Source organism: Rhinatrema bivittatum, chromosome 18 (assembly GCF_901001135.1).
Source record: "Rhinatrema bivittatum chromosome 18, aRhiBiv1.1, whole genome shotgun sequence".
In the NCBI taxonomy this organism is placed as follows: domain Eukaryota; kingdom Metazoa; phylum Chordata; class Amphibia; order Gymnophiona; family Rhinatrematidae; genus Rhinatrema; species Rhinatrema bivittatum.
This window is the reverse complement of record NC_042632.1, coordinates 39521946-39536639: the sequence shown is the minus strand read 5'-3', so window position 1 is coordinate 39536639 and position 14694 is coordinate 39521946. Positions and strand designations below refer to the sequence as shown.

Below are 14694 nucleotides of genomic sequence, written 5' to 3'. Positions count from 1 at the left end.
AAGAAACTTTTTTTTTTTTTTTTTTTAAATACTCTGTTGTGGTTTTTTTTTTTTTGTTAAATAAAGCACAGCTTAAACAAGGACGTGGAGATTTTAGGGGTTCAGTTTGGTTTTTTTTTGTTTGTCTCTTTCAGCTCTCCTGGCACCCCACGAAGGAAGGCTGCTTGGCATTTGGAACGGACGATGGGAAAGTTGGAATCTATGACACTTATTCCAGCAAGTGAGAGTGCCTGCTGCCCCCCCCCCCCCCCGGTGGATCCAACGAGGGCTTTAGCGATAGGACCAGCAGTGACCCATTACACTTGTTGCATGCTATATCCAGAGAGCTGTGGATACGGTGTACTGATTTTAGGATTTGCTCCAAGTTTACAGATGGCAGTTTGGAATTTGGTTGGGAGCAGTCATTTTGATTGTGCATGTTGCTCAATGAATGCAGTCTCTCTCTCAGATTTTCATCTTGTTTTGGCCTTCGTATATTTAACATTTTCGCCCTTCTCTCTAAAGGCCACCACAGATTTCCAGCACATACCATAAGAAGACTGTGTACTCCTTGGCTTGGGGACCCCTTGTACCTCCTCTGTCTTTTGGTGAGTTGTGTTTTTTTTTTTTTAAGATGGTTCTGGGTATCTGTCAATGCAGTTGTTTAACGAGCATTTTTTTTCCCCTTCACGTACCAAGCAGTTGTACGAACTTCTCACAGAAACTGTTGCCATGCCTGGCCGTATTATCTGTCCCAGTGCAAGTGGCACAATTTCATCGTTTTTTTTTTTTCTCTTCCTCTGCTTTTGCAGGAGGAGAAGACGACCGACCCTCCGTGTCCTTATACAGCTGTGGCGGAGAAGGCGTCATCTTCCAGCACAATCCCTGGAAGCTGAGTGGAGAAGCCCATGACATCAACAAAGTGATCAGGGACACAAACTCTATCAAAGTGGGTTCACTGCTAGGAACAGGGATGTGATGGGGTGGGACAGCAGGAAGTATCAGTGTTAGCAAAGAAAAAAAAAAAACGTAACTAGATTTAAGTTGACTTTCTCATAATATGAGAGTAAAGTAGCAAGTAGTGTGGTTGGCATGTTTGTCCACCTGGATAGATAGAAATAAAAATGAAGAAAAATACAGTGGTGTGATAAAGTTTGTTACAAGCTTTTGCCATGATATCCTTGCTTGCTTGAAACCAGTCGTATGCAATAAAAAGTGTATAAATTTAAGCAATTTCATGTTTTTTTGAGAGGCAATAATGTGTAAAGTTGGAACAGTAAGAGTAATGCAGAATTGGCGTGTGTGTGTGTGCGAAGTAGTAGGGGAACCCTTGAGGGGTTAATATTGAAAGCCACTTAGCTGGGTTACTCACAAGTTGTACAGCTAAATGCCAACTTTTTCAATACTGGGGCACTTATCTGGCTAGATTTTAGCCTGATAAGTCATTCAGCCGGATAAAAAGGAAGCGTTCCAGAGTGTCCCTAAGTTATCTGACTAACTTAGCAGATTTTCAGCTGTATCCGACTAAATTAGTCGGGTAACTTTTAGGCCTGCCTCAGAGCAGTTCTGAAGTTATCTGGCCTCATACCTTCAGACTTAACCAACTAGATTTAAAGGAATAGAGCCAGTTAAGTGCCGTGCTGACTTTAAAACACATCTAGCGGACCTAGCAGCTCAAATCAAACGTCCCGCAGCCAAATGAGTGCCCTGCCAGGCCGAGCCTCCACCCTGCCCAAACCACTCTGATGTCCAGAGCCAGCCTTCCCCCATCCGCTCCCAGGTTCTACCAGCATTTCCCATTCAGACCTTTCTGTGCCTTTTCCACTCTATCTTCTGCCAGGATGGTAGCCTGCGTCTACTGTGATCCCCACCCACCCTTTCTCAGCCGCTATGTCACGCTCTGTTAGACGTCAGCAGTAGATGGATTTAAGCAAGCAAAGGGATCTTTTTTTTTTTTTTTGCAAAGGATCATGTCTTTTGCCAGCAAGGGGATACTTCAGCATTTAGGGTTTAAATAGCTGAGTCTCAGCTTCCTTTGCATTATTATACACTATAAAGAGGGGTTAGAACACACAAAGGTTGTGGATTTGTGTTAATGGGTTTTAAGAGGAGGAACTTGAGAAAAAAATGTTGAAAGCATTTCTGGATCGCCCTCATTTTGCAAACCTTGTAAGGCTGGATGGTGGTGATTTGGGGTTTTGGGGGGGAAGGGGTGGAGGAAGTGATAGTTGATGATTTTAAATAGCCTTGGTTACCAGTCTTATTTTATTTCCTTCTGTTTCTTTCAGCACAAGTTGCCAGCACACACAGAAATGAGCTGGAAGCCAGATGGCAAAATTTTGGCTATTGGCAATGAGGATGGGTATGTTTGAAAACAAGCAAAATCTGTCAGGCTGCTTGTACCTCTGCCTTTATGCTTGCGTCGCTCAGCTGGAGCTTCAAACCTAAAATCTCTATGGCACGGCTACAGTCTTTGCCTTTCACCGCGGGGGACATTAGGTTCACGGTTTGCTTTTTGAGGTTCTCCATGAAATGAATTTAATGAACCTCTGCTCATTCCGAGACTGGCATTGTCTGTATACCCTGCCTGGTAGCGAAAAGGTCAGTTCTGACCAGACCATCCCTTACTCGGCCAATACGCTTTCTTATGTTTGCATTCGCATAAATCACAGGCAGATTAGGCATGTTCTCATTTTGGGCACTTATTCTAATGCAGATAACATGGGATCGGGAGAGCATGGTCCGTCAGTGTGGTGCAACCATATCCATTTGTGTTTTGTTGTTTTTTTGTTTGCTGTTTTTAAATTGCAGATCCATTGAAATCTTCCAGGCTCCCAGTCTGAAACTGGTCTGCACCATTCAGCAGCACCACAAACTGATTAATGTGGTTCGCTGGCATCACGAGCATGGGACCCAAGCAGAACTGAGCTACCTGCTGGCCTCTGGCTCCAACAACGCCATTGTTTACGTGCACAGCCTGAAGAGCGTGCTGGGTAACTCTCTCTCTCTTGGACACTCGACTTGTTTTATAGGCCAGCTCTTTGAGCCCAGGAAAGACCGTGCTGCTCTTTTAAGTTGTGGGGGGAGGGGTTTATTTTATTTTTTTTGTTTTTCAGTTAAGAGAACATAGATGGATAATTGTGGAGAATACTTGTGTGAATAGTATTGACATTAGAGAACCACCAATTGAGAGAGAAGAGATTTAGAAGGCCGTTTAAGGGCCTCTTATACATTGAAGTTAATTGGTGAAAATTGACAGGAAATGAAGATTATGGTCTAGCAAAAGTGGGTTGGTATTATTACTTTAAATATAAAGGCAATTATTGCATCTTTTGGGTGCCCCATTCCCCTTATAAGCCCACCAAATAATTAAATTAATAATTTCCTCTCTTTCTTGTCTGTTTTCCCTTCCACCTCCAGTTGTTGCTATGTCATGGACCCTTGCTTTATTTTCTGTTCCCTGTATGTACCCGGATCAGTCCAGACAGCTGGGTTTTGCCTCCCCTCCAGCAGGTGGAGACAGAGAGGTTTTTGACTGACACTGCCCTTAAGTTCAGGTGCCACCTGCAGTCTGCTTTATTTTCTGTTATTTTTATTATTGAGTCTAGGGTAATAGTTTGTGATTATTCTTGACTTATTCAAAAGTATCTGATTTGAAATGCAACTTAATGAAGAAAAGAACAAGTCCTGCCTTCTCCAGATTACAGTAGAAAGGATGTGTTGCTGTTGCTACCCTCTGAGACAAAAGCTGTACATTGGCCAGTGCTCTGGTTTTCGCCGCTGCTTTTGTATCGGTGGCCTTTGCACCAATTTTCAAGATCTTATGTCTGTTAATGTTCTATACTGGGTCAGACCAAAAATCCATCAAGCCCAGAATCCTGTGTCCAACAGTGACCAACCAAGTCACATTTACCTGGCAAGTACCCAAACATTAAATGACTAGATCCCAAGCTACTTAAGCCTTACATATTAATAGCAGTTTATGGACTTCTGCTCTGAGAATTTATCCAAACCTTTTTTTAAACCCAGCTACACTTTTGCTTAGTTTATTTTAAAATTACTTATATACCTCATACTCCATTGATCGAAGTGGTTTTCAATTTAAAAACATTTGACAATAACCATTTTTAAAAATGCTCAACATTAAAACAATAGATAAAATTATAAAATGAGAGAAAATAAACAGCTGTCATCTCCAGACCTGGTCTCTGATGATTAAGGAACTCTGACATAAAACAATAACATGAATAAAACCTCAGATGCCTGCACTTTTAGCCTCATTGAAGGAGGCTAATTCTTGGACAGCTGATTTCTGAAAAATAACTTTGAGAATTGCCCTCTAAAGGGTGTTGCAGGTGCCAGAGACCCAACCTGCCGTTGAGGCTGGGCAGGCAAGGGCCACTCCCACCTTGGATATTTTATACAAGCTATAGATGCAAACACGGTTTCTGTTTTTTTGGGTTTTTTTAGAGAGTTCTGCAGATGCTCCTGCGACGATAACGGAGCCTTTCCGAAGCCTTGCTGGGCACACCGCTAAAATCACCAGCTTGGCATGGAGCCCCCATCACGATGGCCGACTGGTATCCGCATGTTACGATGGGACTGCGCAGGTAAACTGGAGGCAGATTAATGATCACATGGTGGGATGGGACCACATACGTTACGGAGCAATAGATGGCTGCTCTTTCTTTGTTACGACAGAATACGTTCAGAGCTTGTCTTATTTAAATATATGTACAAAATTAAGCTGATTTAGTGAGTCTGTGCTATATAAAGCTTTGCAAGAAACCATGACCAATGAAATGAATGAAACAAAAAGTCTCTCCTCGTGGATGTCTTTATACACTTTCCACGGCTAATAATGGGCTGTGAACCTGTTTCATCACCATGTACACACAATAACAAAAATTACCTTTCAACCAGGAGTGCGCAAACCTTTTGAGTTATAGCCGCTTTCATTCGTGCAATTGGTTGGGACCCCCCTCCAAGATGGGTATCCAACAAGCAGCCATACCGCCAGCCAGTGGCTCAAAGCCCGCGTCTTGTTTCCCTTCGGTCTGTGTGCATGTGCACAGAGAGAAAGACGCCTCCCACCCAGGCAGAAAAAAAACACGGATGGAGGCATAGACCACAGCACACCAGACAAACAGACACAGGTCCCTCGCCACGATGGTTAAGGGCTGGAAACATTTTTTTTTGAAATAACGTAGATGCCAGCCAAACGTTTGAGTTGAGAACCTCCCTCCTGTACTGCCCAAGCAGTGCTGGGAGTGGGTAAACCCCATACCTCGCTCCCAGCAGAGTCTGATAATTCAGGGGAAGGATTATAGGACCGTGGAGGGGGAGCGCTGAGAAGGTCCGGCAGCAGTGCGATGTAGTAATAGAACGGGGGGTCCTGAACTGCGGCCTGGAATATTGTTTGAACATTAGGAAGGGATTACGGGGTGGGAGGAACATACAGTCGGACAAAGCCATATATGAAATTCGGGCTGCAGAGCTCTTTACTGTTTCTATTTTTTCTTCTTTCTTTTTATAGCACTACTTAATGATATCATTTGAAGATATCTGGTTAAGTAGTAAGTTATCCAGTTGCACAAGTCCAGGTAACTTTAGACCTGCTCTAGAACGCCCTTTTTTCTTTTTTTTTAATTCGGCTATATTTTAGCTAGATAATTTATCCGACTAAAATCAAGCCGGATAAGTGGCTCAATATTCAGAAATTTGCTGTTTAGGAAGATAACTTGTGAGTTATCCATCTAAATGGCCTTTGAATGTTGACTCCCTTAATAACTTACAAAGGTAGTATGTGATACTGGAACCATTCCATCTTTTATTCAAATTGAGATCAAATTTCATGTCCACCTAAGCTATGATCAAAAATGTAGACATCTATTTATTTTTATTTAAACTCTTTTTCTCTCACTGCCTCAGCGGGATAGGGACTCCCTGTACATGTATGCAATCTGATTTAAGGTAACACTGAATTACAATAATGAGGTACCATTCAAAAGCCTAGCCTCGTTTAAATATCACTCTTGTTGTGATGTAAGATATGTAACTTTATATGTTTTATGTAAACTGTTCATGGTATTTTTATGGGTATTAGGTTGTTCCTCGCAGGGGGCATTTAGCTTGGACCTGTGGGTTAAAATGACTTGCCCAAGGTCACAGCAAGTGTCAGCAGCACAAGCAGGATTTGAACGCAGATCCATTATTCTGAGCATTGGACTTCCCAGGGCATCAGCTATCTCGCTACCCTGGAAGCACATGATGACTGACTGACTCCTATGTGGACACAGCCGTAGATTGGTTTGACTTCTTCTTGCTTCATCTGAAGGTGTGGGATGTTCTGAAGGAAGAGCCGTTGTCTAATTACCGGGGACACAAGGGCCGGCTGCTTTCCATCCAGTGGTCTCCAGTCGAACCAGATTCGCTTTGGACAGGAGCAGATGATTTCTGTGTGCATAAATGGTCTGCGTCCAAGCAGGAGCATTCCAGGCCCCCTCGAGGTTTGTACTGAAATATTGGTTTGAATTTTGTGTCGGCTTTCAGTGCAGAGTGGATTGATTTAAACCTGGGTTCAGATCACCAAGCAGAAAGCCTGCATTTAAAGCCATTTTCCCATTCCTTTCTCATTTGCTGCACTGCTCATTGATGTAACCCGTAAAACGGTTTGAGAGCAATGTGTGCGCAGAGATTTCCTTTCCTGTGCATACTCCAGATCAGTCCAGACAAGTGGAGTTTATGCATCCCTACCAGCAGAGGGAGGCAGAGAACAAACCTTTGAGGCACTGCTACATAACCAAGAGCGCCACCTGCAGTCCCTCAGTATTTCTCTGTCTCCAGCAGATGGGAGAGGTGCAAACCTGCAGTCTGACTAAAAAGAAAGAGAAAAGTTTGGAGACTAAAGATTTTGAATCCGGAGTCTCCCTGAGGTGGAGCAGGATGACCGGGGGCTTGGAAATCCCTGACTGGTGTTTTGTCCTCGTCTGGCCGGAGGTCCTGATAGCCAGTGGACTGGTTCTCTCAGGATCTTTGAGGTCTTTCTGGTTCCTGCCCAATATAGGGGTGTTTGGTACACCCCACTTGTCAGGAAAGGAAAATTTGGGTTCTTAGCTGCTAATTTTTACTCCTGAATTACCACAGATCAGTCTAGAGACCCAGCCCCATCTTTCAAAAGACTTCCTCGCTTCTGGTTCCCTGTACGTACCCGGATCAGTCCAGACAGTGTCTGGACTGATCCGTGGTACTACAGGAACGAAAATTAGCAGGTTAAGAACCAATTTTCCTATGTTGCTGGGCTGAAGTCTGATATAGTCAGAGTACTGAGCAGCGTGTACATAGTTGGATGTATGTTTTTCGGTTAACTCAAGAGGGCCTAGTCCCAGGGGCTGCAGCTTTAAGTCTCTGTTCGCCCTTAGTGTGGGTGAAGGATTGTTAACATAGTCCTCTTGGCTTGGGTTCAGGTCAATACCGAGGGACTGCAGGTGGCACACTCTGTTATGTAACAGGGCCTCAAGGTTTTGTTTTCTGCTGGCAGGGATGCATAAACCCCACTTGTCTGGAACGAAAATTAGCAGGTAGGAACCAATTTTCCTTTTGAAATCGCTGCATGTACTTTTGCACCAGCTTCAGCACAAGGTGTGCAAAGACTTGGTGCCCGCAGCCCTTGTTTTCAAAATGAAAACTCCCCTGTCCCTCCCACCCCGACCCACAGGAAGTATGAAAATTGCTCTCCCCCCAATTGCACTCAACTTTATATTTATTGCATTTTTTTTTTTAAAACTAATAAGCATTTCCTAATTACATACCAATATTTAAGCAATGATGGTAGTGTATATAACTTTGGATTGTGTCCTGTTTCCTAGGGATGGTAATTGGAATTTAATTAAACACACAAAAATAGCATTTAAAATGAGAGCATTGACCCTGCATGACCCTTAAAGTGTCTGACCAGTGGTATCCGACAGTGATCAGTCCAGGTCATTAGGAAGAAATCCTAGTAGGCTTCTGATACATTCATGATTTTAATACAGTTACTTTTGAAAGTTGTAATCACATTATTGTTTGTTTTTTTTTTTAAAGGAAATCTTACTGTAATTTGTAATTTAACATTAAATAAAATAAAACTAAAAGGATCTGGGAATATTCATGCTAAGGGTCGACCTTGAAACTAATGCTGAATCTTTTCTGTCCACGTGGTGTGCAAGAGAGAATCCCAGATTTGGAAACGGTTGCTCCCGGGTATACCTCTGACATCCTATATGGTGAAATACTGGAATAGATGCCGTGATCCTTCCCTGAGGCGTCCCAGAGAAGTGCCATTTCAATATTTAACCCCCCCCCCTGAAGAAGCCACCATTGGACAGATCAAAGGTCCTTTGTCAGAAAAAGGTTTTGAGGCTCTGGCGTTATGGTAAACATGTTTTACCGTATGTTCAACTGGGTTTAAGCACTACCTGTGCGGGGTTTCGAGAGGTGACTATTAACCTGATTTGCTCGCTCATAAATATAAGGAGTTTATTTTCAGATATTCATGGGGATGAAAATAAAATAATTACACAGTTTTCACGTCATGATGAGTACAGACACTATCTTCTGTATGAACATGTCCTTTTCCCTCTTTTTTTTTAAAATAGTTTGAACTGTATCCTGGTCTGCACAATGCTTTTTTGCTTATGAAAAAAACGTTTAGTTGATGATTAGATTTGTGATGTGGGAGCTCCTCTAGGGTTTTGTTTTGTTTTTTTCCCTATAGATTTGTATCCACCGTGTTTCATAGGATGAGCACATGAGAGAGATAATTTTGCAGGCAATCGCCCACTTCAGAGCCTCCTGCAATCACACCCAACCTAGGAATAAAGCGCTTCTCGTAGGTTTGCCGCAGGCAAGAGGTGAAATCTCTCTGCCAGGGAGGGAGAAACGTGGAATAGAAAACTATACCCCGCAGGCAATACCTCTCTGATGGGAGAGGCCTAGTAAAGCAACTGAATAACATCATCACTATTTGCCATCCCTGTGCAGGTAAAAAGGGCATGGAGTTAGAAAAGAAACGAAGCCTCCAGGTTAAACCCAAAGCCAAGAAGAAGAAAAAGCTGACCGGCAAAGGCAAGCAGGAGACGAGTGAAATGGCGAACGCTGAAGAGAGTGGTGGGGGGCATGCGGTACCTGCGGAGAATGGGACCTCGGAGCCGGAAGACGAGGACGAAATCCCAGACCAGCAGAGCCCCAATGAGATTTCTTTGCAAGGTACTGTTTGTGCGCGTTGATACCTCTGCGTGTTTGCATCGGATCGGATGCACTCTGAAGTTCGTGACGCCAGAGGGAATGGCTAATGTGTGCTGCTGCATGACTAAAAAACTAGCATGAAGCTGCCAGAGATGAAATACAAATTCACAGCAAAATATTCACACTTACTGGTGTTGAATAATTCTCAAAAGAAGTCCCCAGAGTTCCACATCTCCCTCCATGTCATGGCAGGATGTTGCTTCTGAACCGTTGTAGGCATTTGTAAGCATGTTGAATTATTAACAGAAACACTTCTGTGAGAGGTTAATTAAACTTAGTAGTTTTGTCAGGACTTCAGAGCTGTGGGAATATGTTCAGAAGGAGCCACTTATGTTTCCCTTTCCTCACCCCCAGCAGGGTGGTGTTTAGGGGGTGGGGTGGCCAGCAGCGAACAGTGCAATTTGTATAAAATCAGCAAGGGGATCAAATTCCAGAAAAGGGGACACGTGATAGACTATTAATCAGCATTCATTATTCAGCAATGCCGCGGTTCTGTGCAAATGATGTAGCTGATAAGGCTGTCTGTTATCTTGCCAGCATGTGTGAGAAAGAGATCAAGTTTGAAAATATTTCCTTTGCAAACCTAGATGAAAAGCTTTTTGATGGGCAATTTCAACCATTCTGTTCTTTCGCTGCATTCAGCCATCAAATTTGGATCCTAAAAACATACCCATTTTGAGGATTAATGGTGGAAACCTATTTTACATTGCTTGTATTTAAAGTTAAAATCTATGGCTAGCATTGTTAAGTAGGAGTTTTATACTGCTGTAAAAGCTGCATACAAGTACCAAATAATTACAGATCAATGAACAGTAGAATGCCCCCTCCAACACTATAATAAGGGGGTAATTTTGAAATACCATGCCTAAATTGGGCAGCAAAAACGCCCTTTCCTAGTGTTTAGCCAGATGGACTCAGGACCAATGGGTTTATGCTCCCCTGCCAGCAGATGGAGACTGTCAGATTTCAAGGCTGATGTCACCCTACATACACCCCTGCAGTGACCTCAGCCCTTCAGTATTTCTCCGTCTCCAGCAGATGGTGGATGTACCTCTCCCTATGGGGATTGCTGTACTTTTTGGAAGGAGAAATTCTACATTTAAATTGGAGAAAAAATTGAGCCCCACTCTCTTGCGGTGATACCTAAAGGTGCCTCCCCCAGTTGAGACTTCCTGAGGTGAGGTAGTCATGGGTACAGGTCAATACTGAGGGACTGTAGGGAGTACTCTCGGTTAAGTAGCAGTGCCTGAAAAGTTTTTATTCTCTGCCTCCATCTGCTGGTAGGGATACAAAACCCACTTGTCTGGACTGATCTGTGGTATTTCAGGAACGAAAATTAGCAGGCAAGAACCAATTTTCCTTTCTAAGGTTCACCACCCACGTGTAAGTATGCTCCTAATTTTAAAAGGTTAGTCGAGCACGGCTAGCGCACACGTGTTTTTCAATAGGACCATGTCGCCATTTATGTCTGCGAATTTTAAAATATGCTCATGCAAAGCCCATTCCCAGTTTTCCAATTGGTCCACCAGTTTGTCCAGTTAATGGCGAGATCTTTCAGACCCCCCTCTGGTTCTTCATCCTGCACACTGAACCCTGTCCTATAAGCCCTTAAACTCGAGATCTACAGACCTGCTCCTCATCAGGAGCAGCAGTAAAATTACTTGGATATCCAACGTACGGGCGCTGCAGGTTTCATTTTTTAAATTTGGAGTTGTACACCCCCAGAATGCCCATGCCCTCTCCCCTTTCCGCCCTCTTATTCCTTGCTCACGCATGGGCACATACGCGTCTATTGCGGCTTTTTAAAATCTGCCTTGCTCACGCGTGGCCCCACATAGATGTGGGCATTTTTTTGCGCGAGCAATGCTTTTAAAAATCAACCTGAGTTCCAAAAGCATTTACACACTTAGCTGGGTTTTACATGTGCAAATGCCCTTTACCTGTGTCAGTGGGCTTTTGAAAATTGCTGTGATAGTAGGTTACATTTACATGCAGAACTCCTTTGAAAATTCACCGGCTCGTCTGCTTTGAAAGTATATCCCACCAGCGTTAGCTACACCCCGTGAAACCAGCTATGTGTGTGTGTTCATAAGAGTAAACCCGTCCCCACTTCGCCCCGGGAGTGCTTCCGCTCAGTCCGGGTAAACTTGCACATGAACAAGGGACATGCACACAGGTTTACCCTGCGTGTTGGGTGGGCGATTTTATAACAGGCCATTTCTACAGGGAAAATACTGTTTTAGCCACAGAAATGGCTTTTAAATATCCCCGCCCTATGTTACAGAAGCACAGAAAAACAAGTACTTTTTGGGAGGGAAGAATAGTTTTAAATACCCCGAAAAGCCTAATTTCTATGCAAGCCTCCACTAACCTGCAGCCCTAAGCTTAATGCTCGGGGCATCCGTCGTGTTGTGCATTCACATTCCTGTTTTGTTTGTTGCTGATTGCGATGCCTTGACTCCTTCCAGGGTGCGGAGAGCCCCCGTCATTCCCGGAAAATGGGTCTGGGAAGCAGAGGCCTTCCCCCAGCCTGAAAAACATTCTTGCCAAGAAGGAACAGCCGAAAGAGGAGAAGAGAAAAGAGAAACCAGGTGCTCTTCTGCTTCGGCGTGAAACGTGGCAGCGCTGCGGAAGTCCCCTGCTTTCATACCGGAGTCGGGTCCTTCGCGTCCTGGCTGGGGCCGGGAATCATGGTCATTGCTTAAAGCAGGGGTCCCCAAACCTTTCAAGGGAAGGGCCACATTTCAAGTCCCCCCCCCCCCCCCCCCAGAGAGCTGGCAGGTCTCCCCTCCCCCCACTCCCCTTGGAGTCTTAGGTCTCTGAGCAAGAGTTGGGGGGGGGGGGGTGCCCTCAGAACTGGCTGCTGAGCAGTGGGGGGGGGCAGGGATGTCTTTTACTTTTATTGACAAAGTGCTAGGAAAGAGGGGGGCAGAGTTCCCAAGGAGGGAACAGATAGTGTCAATAAGTCCTGATTTCTTGGAAAATGGCAACCCTTGCCTTCCAGATGTGTGTATATGACACATTTCTCCCTTCCCTCTCACTCTGCCTCTCCCTTTTACTTCCTTCTCCTCCCTCTCATTTTGCTTCTTTCTCTCTCTCTGTCTTCTTACCTTCCTCTTTTGCCTCCTCCCCATCCCACCCTCTCATCTCACCACCTCACCGCACCCCCACCTTCCCTCCACTCCCCATCTCACTTGGCTCATCCTTCAGATGGTGGGGCCTGGTCTTGCTCTATTCCGTGGTGCAGTCAGGTGGCTCTGCTTGGGCTCCCGGGGGCTGGGAAGCCCTGCCAGCTTTTCCTTTGCAAGCACCACACGTCGTCTGCTGGTGGGGCCTGGCAAACCCCGCCAACCTTTGTCACTTTTGCTGCGTCTCGTCTTCTCTTTCCACTGGGCGGGGCCTGAGAAACCCTTCCAGTCTTCTGCTGCCACCGACACTGCATATGGACAAGAAAAAAAAACCAAAACCCTTCCTCTGAGGGGTGGATCCCACAACAGGAAGGCAGGCTGGAAAAATGAGCTCTATAGGGCCATAGTTTGGGGACTCCTGGCTTTAAGGGGGTGAGGCCTTTTAGGGCCGATGAAAGTATTGCTCATGCTTCTTGTGACCTTGTCGAGTCACCTCATCTTCCGTTGCCTGAGGTACAAACTTACGGGGTCGTTCTTTAAACCGCGATGACACTATCGCGGCGATATAATTTAAATCGGGGGAAGGGGAGGAGTGTGGGCGGGGTTATGGCCCGTCACTACCATGGGAAATACCACTTTTTCCCGTGGTGCTATTGGGGGGGGGAGGCGCTGGGAGAAGAGTGTGCGGCCTGGCCGTAACCGCAGCAGGTGAAAACGCACCGCCGCATCCTTTCGCTCCCCCCCCCCCACCCCACGGGCCATCATTCCGCTATAATTATAAATGAATGATGAATCCTGGACTTAGATTGTGAGTCCCCGCTGCACCTGATTGTACCTGTGAAAAGGCCTGATCTAAATCCAAATAAATAATGTGTGGATCCCTTAAATGTCTGCCAACCTGACCCCACTCATGGTCATTTTCCCCCATTCCCACTTTTTAGCTCCCTAAATTTAGGCTCCCAGCGGTGTGAAATTTTTTTTATAAGAGTTTTATTTTTCATTTCTTCAAATTTTTCAGTCTAAAATATATGTATGTACTGATTTGGTTTCATCTTGTTTATATATATTTTAGCCCATTCACGTCAGCTTGTTGTGTGGGTTTTGTATTTTATTTTTTTATTTTTTTGTTGTTGTTGTTCAGATATCGTAGGGAAGAAAAAGAAGGCTCGCTCTGTGCTACCCGTCAGCACATCCATGGATCACCGCTCCAAAGAGGAACTGCACCAGGATTGTTTGACACTGGCGACATCCATATTCTCAAACAGTATGTTTGGCACTACATGTCTATGTTCCATGGGATAAGGAGGGTGTATCTGTATGGCTCAGAGATCTGCATGCACGTTTATGCTCTGAAGTGGGCTTGGCATTAAGTATGTGCACTCGGGGGACGGGACAGTAGCAGTGTGTGTGCGGCCATGCAGAGGACCCGGGCTTGACCTTCCGTGCCCTAGGCTGACTGAGGCTAGGGATGCTCCGGAGGGAGTCTCGCCCATCGCTCAGTGGTGACACTTACTGTAGATGTACGTGGAGGGAGCCACGTCTATGCCTCCTAGCCAAGGATAGTCCTGTAATGGCTGGGGGATTGTTATAAATTACAGGAAAGCTCCCAAGTGGTTGTGACTGAAGCCCATGGCACTGTAGCTCAATAGAAGGTGGTTCTAATTCATCTGGAAGACTAAGAGAAGGAAATTGCCAGACTGAAAAGAAATATTAAAGGGTGTGCGTTCTAGCTGTATACATGGTATTCAGCTATGGTGAGAATGCTGTGGTGCTGTTGGTTAGTAGCTTAACAGATAGGCAAGTGGCATGGGGGTGCCATGCTTCAAGAAGTGTTTGGGTTTTTTTTTGGGGGGGGGGAGGAGCATGTAATAAATAACTCTGATTATACATTTCAGTGATGGATTTTGTAAACAAGCAAATCATTTTATCAGAAAAAAACACAAAAGAAAAAAAAACCCCTGAAATGTAACTTCTGGAGGAACGTACCTGGATTAGTCCAAACTCCTGGGTTTATGCATCCCTGCCAGCAGATGGAGACAGAGAAAGTTTAACTGAAGCTGCTTCATAATCCCTGGTGCCACCTGCAGTTCCTCAGTATTTCTTTGTCTCCAGCAGATGGTAACTGGTGCAAAAACATGCAGTTCTACAATCGATAAGTTTTTATTTTTCCATCAGCTCCCTGCTCCTTTTCCCCTGAATTTATCCTTCTGCTCCATATTGCTTATTTAATGCAGCAGGAAGGTATGGGATACCAGCATACAGGGCTGGCATCCCTGGCTACAAACCTGATGGCTTTCCG

The 14694-nt window shown here is 44.8% G+C and overlaps 1 protein-coding gene across 1 annotated transcript in view; it reads left to right on the top strand.

Annotated features, from left to right (window-relative positions):
* The window catches only part of GEMIN5 (gem nuclear organelle associated protein 5), a 47566-nt gene that overhangs the window by 17184 nt on the left and 15688 nt on the right, over positions 1-14694 (top strand). Inside the window, exons 10-19 of the mRNA XM_029583235.1 lie at positions 135-220; positions 505-587; positions 792-928; positions 2268-2341; positions 2791-2972; positions 4450-4589; positions 6317-6488; positions 9004-9228; positions 11736-11858; positions 13537-13659. Coding sequence (XP_029439095.1) covers positions 135-220; positions 505-587; positions 792-928; positions 2268-2341; positions 2791-2972; positions 4450-4589; positions 6317-6488; positions 9004-9228; positions 11736-11858; positions 13537-13659 — 1345 coding nt within the window. The remainder of the gene's footprint in view (positions 1-134; positions 221-504; positions 588-791; positions 929-2267; positions 2342-2790; positions 2973-4449; positions 4590-6316; positions 6489-9003; positions 9229-11735; positions 11859-13536; positions 13660-14694) is intronic.